Below are 20,560 nucleotides of genomic sequence, written 5' to 3'. Positions count from 1 at the left end.
GCGCTCATGGTAGGAAGTTGTAGTTGAATTGTTTCAAAGAATATCACGTCTATATGAATCATAATTTTAGGGTTGAGAACATTTTTGAATTGCATTGGAAGCTTACATCTCTGATACTGAAAAGGATTTTTCATCTCACGGTATGTTTCTTCTCTCCGTCTTGATTGCTGCTAAAGTAAAATGTGTATTGAAACCGCAGTAAATTCTTCATTGAAACTTGCATAAATGTTCGCGGTCACCTTTGATCACGTTCTTCAGTTAATTTTGTGTGAGTGTAAAACTATATACATCATACTTCGTCGAAAGTAGCCATGGGCGCCTAAGTTTTTAATCGACATTGCGTAAATATGTATTCACATACTGTAATAGGAAAAGGGTCGGAACTGGCTCGGGTTGGGCCGAATTGCATATAGTGGTTGGAGAAAAGGGACTAATTGGTTCACTTTTAAATAAAACTTAATTAGAAAATTGCATTGGTAACTGTTAATAGTAACTTACGGCAGGGGCTCATAAACGTCGTGATCAGTTTTACTAGGCCTTTTGTGTTGCTGTGTCGCCGAGATATGTATGTAGTATTTTCTGCATTATTTAAGGCCCTCCTTTAAATCAGTAAAATGTGCGGTATTTTATTTTTGCATTTTCTCTCTAGGCACTGGGTTGACTTTACATTGGTTCCCGACATAAACAGCTTATTCATTGCCCATAACGTTTTACTAGACGCTATGTGAGGGAGTTGTTTACTCAGTAAAAACACTGTAAACGAAGAGTACAATTTTCTGTACATTTTGTTATCTGTAAAACTAGCTATACATGAAACGAGACTGTTTTTTCTAAGTTTTAACAGTAAACAATCTGTAAATGTTTATAAAGTAATTTAGCTGTAAATATTGTTTTAATATATATCAGTAATAAAAGTGCTTATTTTGTACAGTCGGTCAATGTAGAACTGCTTTTCAGTACAACGTTATTATTTACCAAGACAAAATACTGTAAACATCGTTAACCGACCGAAATTGTGTAACACAGTACTTCAACTGTTAATATTTACCGTCAAAGTCTGTAATCTTTTCTTTCTAGAAATGCTACTGTAAAGGTTATTGAATGTTCAATCCTGTAAAGTGAAGTCCTTATCTGTGAACACGTACAGATCGACAGACCATAAACTTTTATTGTCAAAAGTTTTATTGTCAAAAGTCTAAACTGGACGTTGCAGAAATTGTACAGTAACATTGTATGATCACTTCTGTATAGCACGTCACTGTATTTAACAGCAGTTTCTGATCGTCGTGCTCAGTCAAATGTCGGTGGCCACTTACAACATTGGGCTACTATGGCGTGGTTAATTTATTCTAGCCATGCATCGGGAATCCGATTGTCAGTAACAGTCTTTGAACTTGAAAGATGTTACATTTTCAATAGTTTGGCACCTGTAACCCAGTAATCATGTTCCGCTCGTGTATGATAGGCCTGTCGATACAGTAGCAGAAATTCACAAAGGGCTGGAAAGTATTAAATTGGCGCGCGGGATGATTTTATATTACCGTATCCGCTGGAAATTATTACGCGCCATATATAATTATTTCGTTAGCCCACGATCAGTCTGTGTAATTTTTTGGGAACGATGACTAGATAATAACAAATATTATTGTATTCAAGGTTTGGTAACCCATCCAGAAATCTGTCATTATCTTTATTAGTAATGAATATGCAAGTATTTACGTCAACCATATTCATAAACTTTGAACAAAAAAACACTGTTGTATATGCTATGTATATGTATATTACCACGTCTGTTGCCGCAGTACTGTCCGTGTACGTTTACGTGTACACTGAAAACTTAAATTGGTTCACCGACTAACATAACGTTAGTCCATCTGGTACATCTCCCGACTAACATAGCCTTAGTCAGTTGCCATACCGACTAATTTATTCCTTAGTCAGTTGGATTTCTTAGTCGGTCATTTTAGTCCGTCAGCTTAGTCGATCAACAATTTCTTAGTCGGTAAATGTATATTAGTCAGTTACATTAGTTGGTGACATTAGTCGGTCTTTACCGACTAATTTATATGAGCCACCGACTAGTTTATAGCAGGTTTTACATTAGTCAGGATGGTGCCTCTCCCGACTAACCTTTCTTAGTCGGTATGGACTGACTAGAATCACTGAAAGAATTAAACCCGACTAGTTTCACTGACTAGCATCACTGAAAGAAAAGAGAGCAGAAGAAACACAAATAATGTGTATGTTGGCAGTATTTATTTCTGATTAAACTTCTGATGTCTACAAAGGCTGACTTTCGAGAGATAGAGAAGAAATCACTGTAAACAAAAATCTGAAAATATGATTTTATTCCAACAAAGTTAAGACAAGTTCATGGATCAAACATGAATCGCAAAAGTATAGCACTGCACAATAATGCAAAGTTGAATCTTGGGCAAGGGTTCCTCATGACTTTCGTTTTAAAGTGGTACCCCAAATCGACACCAGTTAAGTCTTCACGAACAAAGAGTGTTTCTCTTAACTACAAATGGCCTCCCACTTGTCTTCAGGAAGCCAAAATCTGCATCATTATTGACCTGTGAACAGAAAATATGATATAGGTGTAAGCACAGATACAGATATAGAACATGATAACTCACATTATCATAAACATACATTTACATTAAAATGTTATAACATATTGGGAGGTATACATTTAAATCTAGGTCCCTCACATTATAAGCCAGGAATAGCAGCTTTACCAAATAATTATTAGCTTTGCACAGCATAACACCAAGTTATTTTTCAAGCTTAATAATTATGTTAATCATGTTAATAATGATCCCAATAGACCGGGAGCCCAGAGGGTTTGGTTATCTGGGAAGGTAACCAATTGCCTTGTACATCACAATGTTCACAATGCATTCCTGTATATGAAACCAGACGACTGGCAAACCGACTGTGGTGGGTGTGGCTGGGAGAGCAATTATCAGTTCTGATCTAGGTTAGCTATAAGGAGACTTTAAAATTGCTCTCCCAGCCACATCCACATAGGTCGGTTTGCCAGTCGTCAGGTTTCATATACAGGAATGCATTGTGAACATTGTGATGTACCAGGCAATTGGTTACCTTCCCAGCTAACCAAACCCTCTGGACTCCCGCTCTACAGATCAGTGAAAATTTGACCAAACTTATGAAGCTTGCACGTAAATGATATACTAGACTGTTTTTGTTTTTTAAAAACAGGTTATGAAAAGTATCTTTAATATCATTAAGCAGTTGGGTACAATAGTTAAACTCACTCTTCCATCTTTTTTCTCTATGGTACTTGTTCCTTTGCTTTTTGGACTCTTGGATAAACTCTTTTGTTCTGCAAAGGGTACCAATATATCATCTTAAAACATGTCTTTAAGCCATATATAACACAGTTCTCCTCTTCCGTTGTTGCCTCCACACTGGTGTCGTACATCACAGGAAACCTCACCCTTGACTTAGATATTTGGCTTTTCAATTCCTGCTGGAAAAAAGAAACAGCAAAGTATTCATCACTTGAAAAAAAATTAAATAAAGTTGTCACCATAAAGTTTTGTGAGATTTGCTTCCACCATAGTCTCAAAAAACAATCCCAAATTTGAAGCAGACTGTATAAAGCTGAAAATTTGAACGAGAGTGTCATCACCATTGCAACCAGAATCAAATGCCCAGAATACAGAGATAATAAAACATGGTCTAAATCTTTGTTTGTTTTTATGATCTTTAAAAATATAAAATTTTAGAAACAGAAATGCACTGAGCCAACTTATTTATAGGCCTAATCGTTTTTAGTTGTTATTTTGCTTGCTCACATAACAAGCCTGTTTAGACCTAGGCTAGAGGAGAATCAGTACTTTGTTACACTAAGTTTGTCTTTCGGTCGTTTTGATTTAGTTTTACTAGTACTAAAGTACATAATGGACCGGCGAAGACTAGAGAATACCCAGAGTTTTAGCAACTGCGTTAAACTGTATCATCTGATCTATTATTTACGTCAATGAGTTTCATTCAATCTAGGATCAAAAAGAGAAAACTAATTAATCTTAACCTTTAAACTTTGCTACTAAACAGATATGCTTGAATTACAAATAAATGTCAAAAAAACATCATAATCTACGAATCGATGCATATACATATACATAAACAGAATAATTTGAATTCGCGCAAGTGAACCCTGCACTACATTGGACAGAAAAAAACGTGGAATTAGACCAAACTAAACATACTAAATTTTCCGTTACTTCTACATAAAATATCAATACAAATACAACAACTTACTCTTTTTGCAGTATACTAAAAGCACATGTAATAATAACACCAGACTATCAAGCTTTCCGGAGAAAAAACGGTTAATACTTCTTACAGTAAACAAGTCGACCGTGAAGGAATGTCGCAATTGTTTCCTGTGCGTGACCGGAAATTAAATAGTAAAACATGATAAATGAAGAGGTTAAATAGAACTGAAGCGTGCATCCTGACTGCTCGCAACATATAATACCGTTGACTAGCCAACATAATTTGTTCAGCCTACTGTAACTGTACGTTTGAAGGTCTAGGCTTGCTTATTATATATCACAAAGCCTTCCCATATAGATTCACATGGGAAATTACAGGAAATCTTTACCAAATGAGTGTAGACTTCAAATAAACTATTGAGACTTATAGTTCCAGCATTTGTTTGGGAATAAATTAGAAGATTATGTGCCACTGTTCAATCTAGCCCAATACACACATAACACATTGTTAATTGGTGTTTAGAATGCACACTTTAGTGTTGAGAATGCACTGCAGTACCCAGTAGAAGCCTATGGGCTACTCACTGTCATTGTACCTGTGTATTGCGAAACACCAGCGTGAAAACGGTAGGGTTACACTAACCATAATACAGTACTAGTGCCAGTGGCCTAACAATTAACTTTAATTTCACCTTCAAGTTAAAGGAATAACAGGTAGGCCGATGATGGCAGTTAATACCTCCATTCTTCTAAAAACCTTCTTGGGTGATTTACGGTTGAAAGTTGCTTAGAGTGATCGTATGAAACTATGCCAAGTCCAGCAAGCTGTCGTTGCCTCTCGGTTTCCAAACTGAAGTGAATCGAAGTGGGTTAAAATACATTAGTCCGTCGACACCGACTAAGCTACGATTATGGCGTAAATCGGGTGTCCGTATCGTTCTTAGTCCATGGGTTAAAATACCTTAGTCCGTCGCCACCGACTAAGCTGCGATTATATTTTCCTTAGTAAGTGTAAACTGACTAAGAAGCAGCGATGAAACGAAGATTTTTGCTAGTCCGTGTGCATTGACTAACGTTACAGACTAATTTAACGTTAGTCCGTGGCAATATTGACTACTTTTTTTTTCAGTGTACGAGTACATCCATAACTCCACCACCACCATAGTTGATAACACATGCTCGGACAGTATACAACGAGTATTGTCCATGCGAACATCTAACCAACAGATCCAGTCAGGAGGTTCGTTATATTATCTAAAGAAAAGGCTGGCCAGAACTTTAGTTGTGTGGATGATGGATGGGTAACTTATGAAATCAGTGACAACAGAGCTTGCAGTTTAGTTACTGGGCCTACCCTGATTTAGTCTTGGCTGGTTGTTGTCATTCAGGTCGGAGATCAGTGATATATTATTGGAGGGGCCTAGCCTATTTACTATTCGTATGGATACAAATAAGAAGGCGTAGAAAAGGTCTCATAGACCTACGCTTTCAATCATATTGTAACAGTAACACTAACGTATCGCTTCAAAACAAGTCCGAATAGGAGAACGCAATCAGCCGTTTTCATGTTTACTCTCTAGCTTCCACAGTATCATTTGAAGCATCTGGAAGTGCTGCACCATCTTTTTAATACCAAAGTAACTGGAGCATGTTTGAATGTTTACTCTCTAGCTTCCACAGTATCATTTGAAGCATCTGGAAGTGCTGCACTATCTTTTTAATACCAAAGTAACTGGAGCATGTTTGATTAATTCTGTTGAGATCATACTACCAAAATCATATATATATATATATATATATATATATATATATATAATATATATATATATATATATATGTATATATATATATATATATATATATATAGGTGTGTGTGTGAAGTGACACGTTATAACAAATGATAGTTTAAATTGTTCATGGTGGAACAAACATTTAGATGTTCAGGTTAAATCATTCTTGTACTTAACCTAATGAGAATGTAGATGACAGTAATCCTACTATCATTAGTGTTTGCGCCAGTAACCTGCCATATGACTTGAATACCCTTTAAATATGTAACTGCTGAAATAGTTTGCTTTTTGCACCAAATGTCAGAAAAAGATCATCTAATGTAGAGAAGCATGTTGCATTTGTTTGTGTTTGTTCTACCAACATCCATTGCAACGTTAAAAAGTGAAATTGGTATGCGTAGGTCATTATTTTTAGTAAATTGGTCATTTGAGTAAATATGCAATTATTCAGTTGTTTTGATTGTTTCGCCCAGTTAACATGGGCTTTCTGCTGCATAGTGATTGAGTACCACCATAGACATGAGGGGTAAGTTGGAAAGTCATTAAAATTGCAATAAGCTTTGCCTCGTGTTGGCAGTGGTCAAAGATGAAGAAAAGTAAATACATCAAATTGAAAACTTTTAGAAACAGTGTACAAGCTATGCAGTAATTGGAAATTATGTCGTGATTGGAATCTGGGTTATTGCGGACTTTTTGTGCCAAAGGGGTAAATGCATACTCTGTAATTGTTCAACATTTATACATGGTTTGCTCTTGTAATGTTTGTTTGCTACACTATGATTTCATGATTGCAATACAGCAACCTTACAGAAAGGAGCAGAAGAATTGGGCAAGTTGATATTGAGATTGATACTCGAATGGAACGTCATATTTACCTGTTAGTGGAAAGTGTTGCCATTTGAATTTGATTTCGATGCAGTAGAAAACATATACTATTCATCCAAAAAGATACATTTTATTTTCGTTTAGCCAATGGCCAGTTTGGTATGTTACTAGATGTTTCCTGCATAATTTATTTAACTGAACAGTTTATGGAATGCAATTGGTGTATTTAATTGAAGAGAACAAACATGAGCTGAGTTCATCAGAAGTAAACCCTTGTATACATTAAACAATGTGCTGTTAAATCGTGATCGAGCCAAATGAAGTCAAGTTGGCTGAAAAATATTAGGGCACATTTTTTAGAACATTTAAGGTTGTAATTCGGACAATCTTGTCTTGATATTTGGTTGTCCGAAGGATTTTAGGTTTTCCAATGAAAGCATCAACAAATACAACTAGAGTTGCCTGACGTGGTACAGACTTACGGAGATCGAATTTGGGAAAATTTTAAACAGAACTGTGGTGTACAGCATTGTCACGATTGCAACAATCTGCATAAGGGATGTATTATTTTAGCCAGGGATGCAAATCCTTCAAATTGCTACCGCCCGGCAACCATTTTGGGGGAAACAAACCCCAAGTAAACACGCTCACAGCTTGGCCTATGCAAAACATAACAAGTTTATAAATGAATATCCTTCTTTCTTTTCAAAATACAACAACTTCTCGAATGAACCAAAAGTCCAATCCTTTTTGCACATGATTGAATCTGTTCAAAACAAATAAATCATAACAATCAACCGCAAGTACAGAGTGAACAACAGTTACCTTACAGAGATTTTCATGCTAAAAATAGTCCCTGTAGTTTCCCGATTTCTTGTGATTTGATTGGCTTATAGCTCTTACCATTGTCTGCAACCATTCTTGCAGTTATAGTGCTAAATGTTCACAAAGAGCGTTGTTTTCATGCAACTACTTGTAACTATGGTAAATAGTATTCGACAAACTTCTCGCTTCAGAATATGTAAGTATTTATGTTGTTGCATACTAGTAACAGCTTTCATCATTTGATTTTTGTCGTGCATATTATAGACTTATCACTATTGGCTTTCGTTGCACACAAGCCAATGTTTTGTCAGCGGTCATTATAACTAAGTATTGTGCGTTCTGTAGAAGTATGTTATTGTGCATGTTTTCATGCAGGACTGTAGGGACATAATAAGTTATTCAGACATAATCGCCATTATAGCACACATTCTTGCCATAATCGTTCATTACCTTTTAAATATAAAAAGCAATCTACTCCCAACCCCACCCCGCTGCCTCCATATGGCAAGCCGTTTCAACATTTACCTCCCAATTCTACTTAGGTAACATTAATTTATATTCAGTAGAATACAATTACGATTAAGTAAAAGTAATTGCATTTAAGTCGAACAGCATTTTTCTTAAGCTTAATTCATATTAGCTTAAGTTCGAACGGTGTTTGTCAATATCGCTTTTACTTAAGTAAAAATCAGTTTAGCTTCAGCTTATATAAATTAAGCTTAAGTAAAATAAATTCTATTCAAGTTAAATACAAATCTGCATAAGTAAAATACAATTTTACTTAAGTAAAATGCTATTCTTCCTAGGCAAGAATGCCTACTCAAGTTTACTTAAGCTAAATTTCATTTTACCTCAGTGAAATAGAATTTAGCTAAAGTGAAATGTGCCTGGTCAGTCTTCTTCACTTAAGTGAAAAAGAATACCGCTTTAGTGAAATGTGATTGGCCAATCAGTTAGTTACGCATTGCGTCCGACTTTGTATAATATTATAGAATAACGTTCAAGACGTCCTAGTTACATAACTATGTGCGGCCTTTCCCCCATACTTTGCCAACTTTCATTGTGTATGTCCGAGCATAACACCATATTAACCCCTAGCGAAAGAGGCAAAACTACGTTTACAATGAACGTCAGACATTCGGAAAATGCAGGCAGCCATTCAACTGTTGTAAACTCTAGCTGATGCAGTTGAAGAGGCACTTTCGAGGGCAAGGGAACGACTACTGACTAGTGTGGCTTTAATTTCTAACTTTTATTCGAATTGTACCATTTTTTGGTCGGATGCGAGCAGCTTCCTAGTTGCTAATAGCTCCTTTTTGCTGTATTTCCAGCGGTAATACTCCATGGTTGCTGCGATTTTCTGTAGCAGGCAATCGACTCTGTTCAATACAAATTACTAGGCCGCTAATGGACTCATTCACCTCTTGTGTACTTGTTGTATGCAACATATCTCTGATGCTGACGAAGTGTTCCTAACATGCCCTGACATATGTTTGAGGTCTTGGAAGCGATTGTACCCTTGCATTAACTGCAAAACCATATTTGCACTGTGTTTGTGGTGCTGGAGAGAATTCGGTCACATTGTTAACCAGAAAGATCAGTGGAACTAGAAGCGACAACCATGTTGTAATATTACAGCATGCAAAGCATTGACGACTGATCCTTCAATTCATTTAAGCTAAATTATATTTAGCTTAAGTGTATTTTTATTCTACTAAAGTAGAATTCAATTTAGCTTAAGTTAAAGTCAATTTCACCTAAGCTTAATTATATTCTACTTAAGAGAAATTGCATTTTATTTAAGTAGAATACAATTAAGCTTCACATAGCAAGTGACTCTATGATTCGTTGGGCAATAGTTTGGAAAAAACGTTTTTCGAAAGAGATGGAAAGTAACTTAAAAATACTGGAATGTGCCCGAAGACAGTTCAATGCTATTGCCAGCTCCTGGAAGGATCTCGCATCGTTCATTGTATCTTATCCTTCAGAATGAAATCAATAGAAAATTGTTGGATGGTTGGTTGTGAGTTCACGAGTGAGTTATGTATTGGATATTAGGTAAACATTAGAGTCACAGTTACATGTTATTAAGGGATGATGTGTCTGTTGTGCTGAACATTGGTATCAAAAATCTCATTTATTTTTGTTGCTAAAGCTCAACTTTAGATTAGTCGAAACTGATAAATGTTATCTCAGGCCTAACTGACAATATATACCTGACTATATATTTGTATTAACATATACATGTTTCGTGTGAGTGATTAATTAAATAGCGAAGAGCGGACTAAATTGTTTTGTGTTAAACTCTTAGTTGCATAAATTATAAAACTTCGACCTAAACAATGTCGATGGTTTTTGCATCTTGTAAGAAACATCAATAAATGAGACCTGACGCCATTTTCCTTGGCATACATTTGTAAAATGTTTTTTTTTTAAATATGTTATTTCAATGAGCTAAAATAGGACATTATCTGTATCATGTAATAGTGTTTTGAAGGTTACTAGTATGATATAAGTAATACAATACAGTTGATATAGTTGATATAGTGTCAATAGTATCTTCACCGTTTTCTGTGGGAGAATCTTTGTGAGGACGTTCATCATTATCGCTTACGTCATAATGCTCAGGAAGGTCAGCCATACCCTGAGCGGTGTAAACATTGTGAGAGTTGGTTTGTCTTTATGGGGGCTTTTTTAGAGTAAACGGAGTAAAACAGGTGTATAAATGGAATCAAATTGTGACTTTTTGAAGTTTGCATTAGAACACAATGGTGCTAATACCATGATGATATAACATTATGACTATCGGAATTTAGCTTAATGTCTAGCCAGTAGTAACAGTAACTACGGATTACTACGAATTATTAACACATTAGACAACACGGCCCCAATTATTGCATATTACAAGGAAGTGGAAATTACAAGGAAATGAAATGACGAAAAAGGCCTGTTGTCCTGTGTTTTTATGAAGAGAATGATTTCAATGTGGATATGAGACACAAACAATACGGAAATACTTCCTAGTCAAGCTTTCCTTGGAAAACGTTAGGATTTGCCTTAATGCATTATTTACCTACCTTATATTTCGAGTATTCGTTTTGTGTCCTGTTTGAAAGAAGCAAAGTTTATTAGTCTCGTTAACTCGTTAAGGTATAAGGTTAGGACTGGTGAAACTCATGATGCAGTAGAATATGTAAGTGAGTTTAGAACTCACTTTTAATTTAGCAGTAACTCACAAACGTGAGGCTATATAACATTAGTTCATTTGAAACAGTCATTAAAACTTTGAAATACAGAAAGGGAATACGGACAGGAACGTAATCCTTGTGCTTATTTCCCGACGACTACTTGAATAACAAATAGATGGTCTATGTGTACTTGAATGTAAAGTAAAATATTTGTAAATGTCATAATAATATATATGTTGTTATATTCTAGTTACACAGTGATCATCTGATACTTCAAGAACATGGTGGACTTGATACAGCAGACCGTTGCGGTCTTAGTTCTAATAATGTCATTTATATATGTTGGAGGTAAGTCAAATACGAAATAAATATTTCTTAGTTATCATGTATCTCAAACTAATGACTGGATGGCTAATAATCTCTAATCAGAAGCGTGCAGAAGATTTCAAATTAGGAACAAAAAAGAACAATGTTCCCGAACTTTAGTAGGAGGGCAAGAGGCTAGTGAATATAAACTCAATCCCCAGTCTGAAAAATCTCCTCGTTGTGATTAGTAATATTTCTAAAAACGTGTATCTCGACGACTTCTCGACAATCGATGCTTGTCTTTAAACGACGACAGCTATTCAATACATAATCGGAAAATAGTCTGAACAAATTATAAGATGTATAAATAGACAAATGCAAAAACAAAAATAAAGAACATGTTTTAATAAGTAACATATTAACGTTTGTTTAAATCTATCTTCACTGTCACTTGCATCCTATAAGATACTATTGAATTAGCATATATCAACTTCTTGTTTGAAAACTACCGAGTCTAATTCCGTTAATATGTGAATAAAGGATTATGAAATATTATGTTTTCTTGCAGACGCAAGCAGTGTTCAGTGTCAGCCCAAGTGTTCTGCAGAAATGGGAAAGTCGTTTGAGCTTCCATGTCATGTTCTAGGTTCCAACTACGACTTGTATTGGTACAAAGGATTAACAACGAGCACCGCTCCTTTGTTATCACTCGTAGATGGCATATCAGGTGGCAGCGAATACCAGAAAGGGGAATTTGAGTTAACCATCAATGGATCTCTTAGAATCATTAATAGCCAGTTACAACATGAAAGCAGCTATACGCTGACAGCTTACTTTGACAACTTTGAACAAGATATCTCAAACACGGCGCTTTTTATTTACAGTAATAAACACATCTTTTTCCTATACATATATTTATTTAGCTGTGTATTTGTAACATTTTTAATCCAATCATATTAATATATTGGTGTATCAATTGAAAAACAAATGTGCTCTGTAGTTAACAACACTGAGTAAATAGTGTGAACATTTTATCCTGACAGGTCGACCCGATCCTCCGTGCCCACTGATTGATGCCTGTGGTTCGACCTGTACTGGATGTCAACTGAACGTTACCACCTATGGATCCTTGACTTGTTATGTGAATGGCTCTAGACCAATGATGGAAGTAGATTGGATTGTAACTAACCAGTCTGGAGTGAGCTTCACCAAAGAAGAGCAAATTCATAAAGAAATGGGTGACAGATGGTACACTGAGAAAACCATTCAATACACAACACCTGGTTGTGGAGCAGATGCTACATTCAGATGCATCGCTTCCTCGTCAGACTTTCCGCTTGCTCCTCTTCTTGATACTCACTCCAGCACTGTTAGGATAAATACAGGTAACATGACATATACTGGCTTGCAAATTTCGTGATGGTATTATTAATGAATTGCTGATAAAGACACGTAACGTGACATTTACGATACGTCGGTTGGTTTTTCAAAGTAAATTATATATTACAAGCTTCCTAACGACTTAGCGTTTACAGTTTAAATGAATTACGTGCACATTTTGAACAAACCAAAAGGACAGTGTAGAACAATCATAACGAAGGGATATGCATAGTTATGTCTTAATGTTTTAAGTGGCCTAAGGTTGGTCACATTAGGTATATCTCCGTGGCAGTATGCAAATGCAACACACGTTTTTAATTAATTATATCCAAATTTATGGCAAATCATTTGTATTTAGCAAAAGTGAAATTACAGGTCTTTGAAGAAACAAACATATAGACAAAATAATTCGCAAATAGCATTGAATTATATAAACATTGATATAAGAAGCTTGGGTTGTGACTTTCTTCTATCAGATATAATAGACTAAGGATAAACGTAATTTCGACAGCGTACAGACCACTATGGGGAGGAGTTCATACTGAAAATTAAAAACGTGTTTACGATAACATCGCAATTGTGGCCGATAGCACAGTAACGGTGTAGCCTTAATAAATGTCTTCATTGACATTCCCTCACGCCACCGTTAAATTGCAATACTGTGTAACATAATTTACAACATTTAAAATCTTCGCCGTCTTGCGTTTGTCTGCCAGAAGCATGCAAAGAACCTCCTTCAAGTGAACCCACGAGTAGCCCTAAAGGTCTCGTCGCCTGGCCATTTGTAGTTATTGGAATTTTTATCGTCCTAGTGATACTAGTCATCGTTGCTTGTATTTTTTATCACAGAAGAGGTAAGGAGAAGTATGGTAACCTATTCCTGTTATTCTTGTTATTTTACTTACGCATTTAAGTTGTTTGAGACTGTTAACTATAAGAAAAGCACATAACTCATTTGTACCGTTTATACAAATTGTTAGTTATTTATCATTAAATGTTTACAAAAAATTGTATGATTTTCAGATGAATATCGACGTTTATTTAGTGTGTTGTACGAATGAACTAATATTTATCGCTATTGCTGGACTCGTGCATCGCTTGCGTTATACCGTCGTTCATGTTTTATCCTGCAATTGCCGCATATTAGAACGTTAATTAACACCTTAGTTAGGCATGAAGTGAACAATGAATTTTACAAACCTGCATTAATAATTCTGTAATTAACAATGAACATTAATACCAAGGCCACAAAAATTTAATCGACCAAATTTGTATTATTGTTTCCTATAGCTACGGGTATAACAAATGCGGATCTAGACACGGTAAGAAGGACATCATATCTTTATTATACCTCATATAGTCTTTGTCCACAATTAGTTTCTGTGTATCTATTTATTTGTATAAATGCAATATCTGTTCTTATATCAGGAAATACAGCTTACAAGTACGAAGCCAAAACCGAAGAAAAAATCCCTTGAAGGTACGATAATTTTTTATCTCCAACATTATTATTCCAAAGCAAGAAGACTACATTCGACTACTCTACCTAATTACTGTAATAACCAAAGACAATTTTCTAGTACGGGGTAAATTTCGGTTTAATATACTTACTATGGCGCAATTTAGAAAACTTTAGAAAAAGTTTACACATTCAGTAACATGTGTGAATAAGCTAAACACAAACATTTTCAATTCTAAACCTTTCCATACCATACCTTTTAATAATACCATTACGTTGAACAATATTGGCAGTCATTGATATTTAATGTTTTTCTTTAGAGAGGAAAGATATTTTAGTGGATGTTCTAACAAGGCAGTACAAGAAATTTGGTATCATCAAGCCGCTACCATGGGGTGAACCAATATCGATAGATGCCCTTTACACTGCATGCCAGTGCATCGTAACTAGTCCGAACGATAACGTTAGCCATCACGATAGCGACTATCTGTCTACACCGGAGTTTAATAACGATAGTAATAATCGGGTCATCATCATAGCAGATTTAGGTTACGGGAAGACAACCTACACTCAACACTTGGTTAGCGATTGGGTATCAAAGATGACAAATCCGAAAGTTGGCAAAAGGAATCAAACCAGTGAACCTATACTAATATATATTCACCTTAAAGAGGTTGTTCCCTCCATGATACTTTCCGAACTTGTCAAGAAAATGATGCCTGTTGGAATCGACTTGACGGTGGACGATATCACTGAAATATTTCTAAATTTTGAGTATAAAGTACTCTTAGATGGGCTTGATGAGCTATCGATGTCTACAATTAGTGCCAATACATCTGCCGATAATCCTACCAATGATAAAAAAGAGCGTGTCAACCTCCTCCAAAAAGAGGGTGACAATGATTCCAAACTGACGGTCGCAAATTTACTCGATAATCAAATAAACACTTTTAAGTTTAAAAACATCAAGGTTTGGGTAACGTCTCGTGAATTTGATCACATGACCGCTATATTTGCTCTACCATATTCAAAAGTAAAATTGAATGGTTTCAGTAATACTCAAGTCAATGAGTATATTCAGAAAACCTGCAAATATTACTTAAACTCACAAGCAATGCCCCAGTTATCTTTGACTCTCGATTCAAATATGAAAGGCTCTAAGTCACAAGCTAAATCGGATGCCAAAAAAAGAGAGACGATTGAAGAAAAAGCAGCAAATAACGACAGTCCGCCGGTGACAGAGGGAGGATGTAACAATGAGGTAACAACAAAGTTGATAAAGCAAGGAAAAACAGAGCAGAAAAATAACACCGTTCTACTTTCAAAAAAGGTTTATGAATGTATGGAGTTGAACGAAATCTTTCAGAATTTTTCTGAAACACCCCTTCTGCTGATTATGATTATTCATATAATCACATGCAGAATATTAGATCCAACAGGGAAATATAAAGAAGTGAATGTTAACAAACTGACAACAATAATAAGATTAGTGATTACCTGTTTGGAATCCCGATACGTGCAGAAAGTTAATAAGAAGTCCATTCAAAAAGATATTAAGAGACTTGAAAACAGACTTGGTAAAATAGCATTTGAGAACAAAATGAGCCTTTCACTTGGTGAACGCGGGTATTGGAACAATAAACTTGGTGAAAAAGATACCCAACTTGCCTTAGCCGTAGGTTTGCTCAAGTATTCAAAGAAGGTAGGAAGCGAAGGAAGTCAATTAGAAGAATTGGCTTTTTCGTCCTATGCTGGAATCATGTTTTGTCATGAATTCTTTCAGGAATATTTAGCTGCTCAGTATGTGCCGCAACGGGATAAAGAGTGGGCGTGGATAGATGAATATATACAACAGAATGCTAACGATTCAACGGTTCGGTTATTACAGTTTATGTTCGGTTTGAATCATGCTAGATTAGATCAAGCTATACAATATCTTCTGAAGGAACAGAAAATGTGGAACAATTTGATCGACTGTATTTATGAAATGAGTAATCTCGAGAAGAAGCGAACAATTATCAAAGATATGAGCAAAGCAACGGGTATCTTTGGTAAATCCATGAGCAATGTAACGGGTTTCTTTGGTACATATACGAGCAATGTAACGCCTTTAATGGGTATGGATACGACTATTCACATACAGCATCTTGACAGGAAACACCACAGAGTTGCTTTAACAGATTTCTGCGATGCTTGCAACTATTGCCATGTAAGTAGTAGTAACTGTTTCAATTTATTAAAACACAATGTGGATTAGTTAATTTTGAATATTTGTTCAATAATATATTCAGCTTGACGAAAAATGATCCCTCAGCTCGTTTAAATGAAACGGCTGATAGCCCATCTAAACATTTTGTCCAATTAACACATTGCTCTACACAATGATAGTTCTGTATATCGTTTTTTGTACGACCTGATTCATGTAAAAACAAATATCATATACTGAAATCCTATACGGTATCGTAATTTGATTGATCATTTGTTTTAACTAAAATCCATTTCAATTTACTGTAAAGACACCCATTAATGTGATATGCCTCAATAAATGGTAATTATTGAATTTTGTTCTTTTGGTTATTAAACAAGAAAATATAACGTAATTTTACGTCTTTCCATTTAATTGTCTTCCAACAGGTAAAACTGAAAAGTATGACGTTTAGAGAAGAGTGTGCTATTGACTTCATAAAAGACGTAACACTGCCCTCATTAGAGACCCTGATATTTCTGGAAATGAACATCAACAAAGACCAATTCGCCTCAATCACCAACAGCCTTACTGATCGAGAATGTCCAGAGATTCTACAGTAAGAATGTTTGATAATACCTCGTTGAATCATCCGCAAAATGTAATTATTGTTATCGTTCTTATATATATATATATATATATATATATATATATATATATATATATATATATATAGATAGATAGATAGATATATATATATATATATATAAATTAATATGTATATATATACATACATATACATATACATATATATATATATATATATATATATATATATATATATATATATATATATATATATATATATATATATATATATATATATATATATATATATATTAGTTACATATAAACACGCTATTCCAACGCGTTGCAACTCAGAGTTTCACGCAAACTTTGAGTTATTTTCACTGCGGCGATCATCGGGCAACTGAATTTTGCAAGGAGGATTATTTCCTTTGGGGGCTTTTTGAACGGTTGCCATGACGACATTTGGAAACAATTTCGCTACGTTTGTTGATTGAGTGGTAGCTTTTGTCCGCTCTTCTTCTTAATATGAATAACTTCTCTTCCAAACTGCGCTCATGTGTATCATACTGTTTTAGAATTTCCCAAGAAATGCAGTGATCGATTTTCTTCCTTTTTAGAGCTCAGTTTCTTTTTGGTAATGTTCGTTGCGTAAATATTTGGTGTGGTTGTTTTACCTTGCCTTGAAGCTTCCAGACATTCCCCAGAAAGGGGTCAGCCGCTCTTTTTTCTGCAATTGCAAGTTATTTCCCTGGTACAAGGGATTGCTTTCGATATGATTTGGTATTGTGGCTTTTTATTATGTGCCACATATTCTTCATACAGCTATAGCTAATTTTGATGTTGTTCTAGTTAAAAATCTTATGTATGGCATGGTCAGAAGAAAAAATGCTTGTTTACGAGTGTCAGAAACTGCGCACCCACATTGGTTTTAACGCTTTCACTATATGGTGGGGTGTTACCATATTATGATCCTGGTTTCGTTCTTTTCTTCTTTTTCTGGGTATGGTTGCCACTCTTCGGTGTATATTCAATTCCTTCTTGTATCCAGTTTTCCGGAGGGCTGAGTTGTGGACGGGAGCTGTTTTTTTTTAAATATTATGGCTTGATATATTATATATTTATATATATTTCTTGATACTTTCTAATAAAGGTTCGTAAAGTGTTCGGTATCGGACGAAGTAAAAGAAGAAGCCAAAAAGATAGAGAAATCAGCTTCTTCTTTGGGAATGGATATGAAAAGTGAGTGATATTCTCAATACAATTTTTTGGACAATATACAATAACAAGCTACAGAAACAATATTGTGTGTACAATGGCCAATGAGTTGTTTGCATTTGTTACGGTCTATTTTCAGGTGGATGAAATGTTTCTCACGAAGTTTGCAACTTGGCATCAAATTTAGTTTGTTCGGTTCACGATGAAATGCTTTCATGTATGGACTTGTTTCATAACTTACTAATAACAGACCTTCTCTACAGTTTCTTTCAGTTAATATTTTATAGCAAAGAATAGTTCAGTTCAGTGTATGAACTGTGAGACAGATTCACCTGCAACCATGAGCGTTCCAATTTCAACCTGGAGAAAGGAGTATGGGTAAAGGAATTGTGGCCGAAACACACCTAAACGTAATGAAACTTTTTTATTACGTAGATGTGAGAAGACATCGCCTGCAACCACACGAGTGCCAAAATTCAACTTACAGAAAGGCAAATCTGAGAAGGAATTGTTTCCAAAAGACATGTCAATGTAATCAGACGTTTAAGTGCCATTAACTCAAAACGTCCAAAATACAGGGAACTTTATTTATACACGATGTTACGAAATATATAGATTGTGTAAAGTTTTCGTAAGCGTTTGCGTTGTTTGCGATCAACCGATTCGGAAGGCTTCATAAGCGACTGTTTCATGAAATTTCTACTTCAAATGTGGATTCATTCCATAATGCACAAGACACATATTGTTAATAGGAAGGTCATTTTAGGTCAACCGATTCCAAAGACTTTGTGAACAGGAAATTCTTCAAAGTCAATTTGTATGTGGTTGGCGGTTCCGTCTTATTATTACTACATCTTTCTTATATTAAATGTTCAAAGGGAATCAATAAACAGCTGTATTTATGTTTTTGTTAATTCTAACTGCTGACTGATAAGAAATTAGAGACGTCACGGAGTTTCATTAATATAGGCAGGGTGTCAATCCTAATTGAAACGTTTTTTTTTTTTTTGTGAGGGGGTAGGGTGGCATAAATGATTATGGATAAGGAGCGCCTTGGTGCTTAGCCTTTCTTGGGTGAAGACCGGGGCCCTAGGGCCACAGATGTGGTCCAAGGGCGAATCTCCGGCGGGGGAACAAGGGGCGGATTCACATCCAGAAGTCTGTAAGTTTGCTTCTGTTTGGTCCCTGACTTGATATGTCAGTCATAAATACAGTTTAACAATAATCACATATGACAAGGGAATATATATAATTAAGTAGAATATAAAGTTTGCACACAAGAATAAGATAATCTTGTTATACAGATATCTACGACATGCACACATATGGTATCAAAAGGACATTTAATGTATCCATTGATGTACACACGTATATTGAAATGCACTCTAGGCATTACGTGATATCCGTAGCCTATATATGCAGAAGGTAAGCCATGTGGGGAACTTATATGTGATTCAATGGTTAGGTTTGTGTTATCATCATTTGTCTTTGAACTAATTTTTACATAAAACGAGAGAACAAATACGGTAAAATCAGTTAATAGAGCCGGTTGAAGTTTTTGTTAACAATTTGACAAAAACCTGGCATTTTGTGTCTTTATATTTGCATATTTCGGTACTACTTGCATCTTGTTACACATAGGTAGTTATTTTGAAGATATACGTATATTGCAACACCGGGTTATTGATTTTTCAAAATTTTATCAAAAAGTCATAATACAATAAAATTTAAGCATATATTTGATGTAAAAGTTTCGTAACGAAAGTCAAATACTCTTTAATTAATTACCTACATCATTAGTCGATGAACCTTGCTCAAAGCTTCATAAGTTCCGTTAACATTTATTAAACAATAAATAATATTTATCACATTTTACCCAGAATAACAACTGCTGAGCTCTTTTTTTTACAGATAAATATAATGTATCAATTATGTAAACTCCATCGTTATCACAACTTACAATAGTTAAAGTTTTGCGTGATTTTTTTTTTTTATGGTACGCATTAATGGTGAAAGTGTTGTTTAATATTTTTTATTCTATCGATATTGTAAATGTCGTATAAATTCAATGTTATTTCCTTATTTACAATCATGAAATATAGTTGATAACATGATATTAAGTAAAAAAAAAGTAAGCTGTTGTCGCGTTCATTTTTACTAATTTTTGTTTAAGTGTTTGTTACCTACTTGGTTCAATTCTACAGCTTTAGCTATTGTAATATGCAGCAATATTATTAGAAAATTAATAAAAAGATGGTCTAGATTCTTAGCACAACTCAAATAACTTGCACGTATCCAGACAACGGAAAGTAAAAAAAACTTCAATCGCAACCGAAGAAATCAACTATACTTATAGTGCAGGAAAATCTTACATTTTAATGAAGAAATTATAGATATAGCTACTTAGATTCAACGTAACTACTAACTAACAGAGCATGAGAATTGCCTAAGAAAGGTAATTCCTAAACGTTTCCCATTACAAATTGCATAATGTGGAGTTCTTGTTTTAATTCCCTCTCATACGTGACTATGCTTCTTGTAATTTGAAT

At 35.0% G+C, this 20,560-nt stretch overlaps 1 protein-coding gene across 1 annotated transcript; it reads left to right on the top strand.

Moving 5' to 3' along the window:
• LOC139976889 (uncharacterized) lies at positions 1-18,969 on the top strand. Its single transcript, XM_071985763.1, has 11 exons — positions 1-140; positions 11,126-11,223; positions 11,750-12,064; positions 12,225-12,566; positions 13,278-13,415; positions 13,852-13,883; positions 13,990-14,041; positions 14,341-16,229; positions 16,655-16,824; positions 17,947-18,035; positions 18,275-18,969. Exons 2-11 carry the CDS (start codon positions 11,157-11,159, stop codon positions 18,286-18,288), a joined length of 3,108 nt encoding a protein of 1,035 aa, XP_071841864.1. The 5' UTR covers positions 1-140; positions 11,126-11,156; the 3' UTR covers positions 18,289-18,969.
• Positions 18,970-20,560: the final 1,591 nt, after the last annotated feature.

Source organism: Apostichopus japonicus, chromosome 12 (assembly GCF_037975245.1).
Source record: "Apostichopus japonicus isolate 1M-3 chromosome 12, ASM3797524v1, whole genome shotgun sequence".
NCBI classification, from domain to species: domain Eukaryota; kingdom Metazoa; phylum Echinodermata; class Holothuroidea; order Aspidochirotida; family Stichopodidae; genus Apostichopus; species Apostichopus japonicus.
The sequence above is the reverse complement of the archived record's forward strand: the minus strand, read 5'-3'. Positions and strand labels throughout refer to the sequence as shown.

Bases quoted from the DNA above. Each gene is read 5' to 3' on its own strand.
- LOC139976889 (XM_071985763.1), top strand. From the start codon at position 11,157: ATGGTGGACTTGATACAGCAGACCGTTGCGGTCTTAGTTCTAATAATG. The intron at 12,065-12,224 runs GTAATAAACACA...TTATCCTGACAG, and splicing joins CACGGCGCTTTTTATTTACA to GTCGACCCGATCCTCCGTGC. The intron at 14,042-14,340 runs GTACGATAATTT...GTTTTTCTTTAG, and splicing joins GAAGAAAAAATCCCTTGAAG to AGAGGAAAGATATTTTAGTG.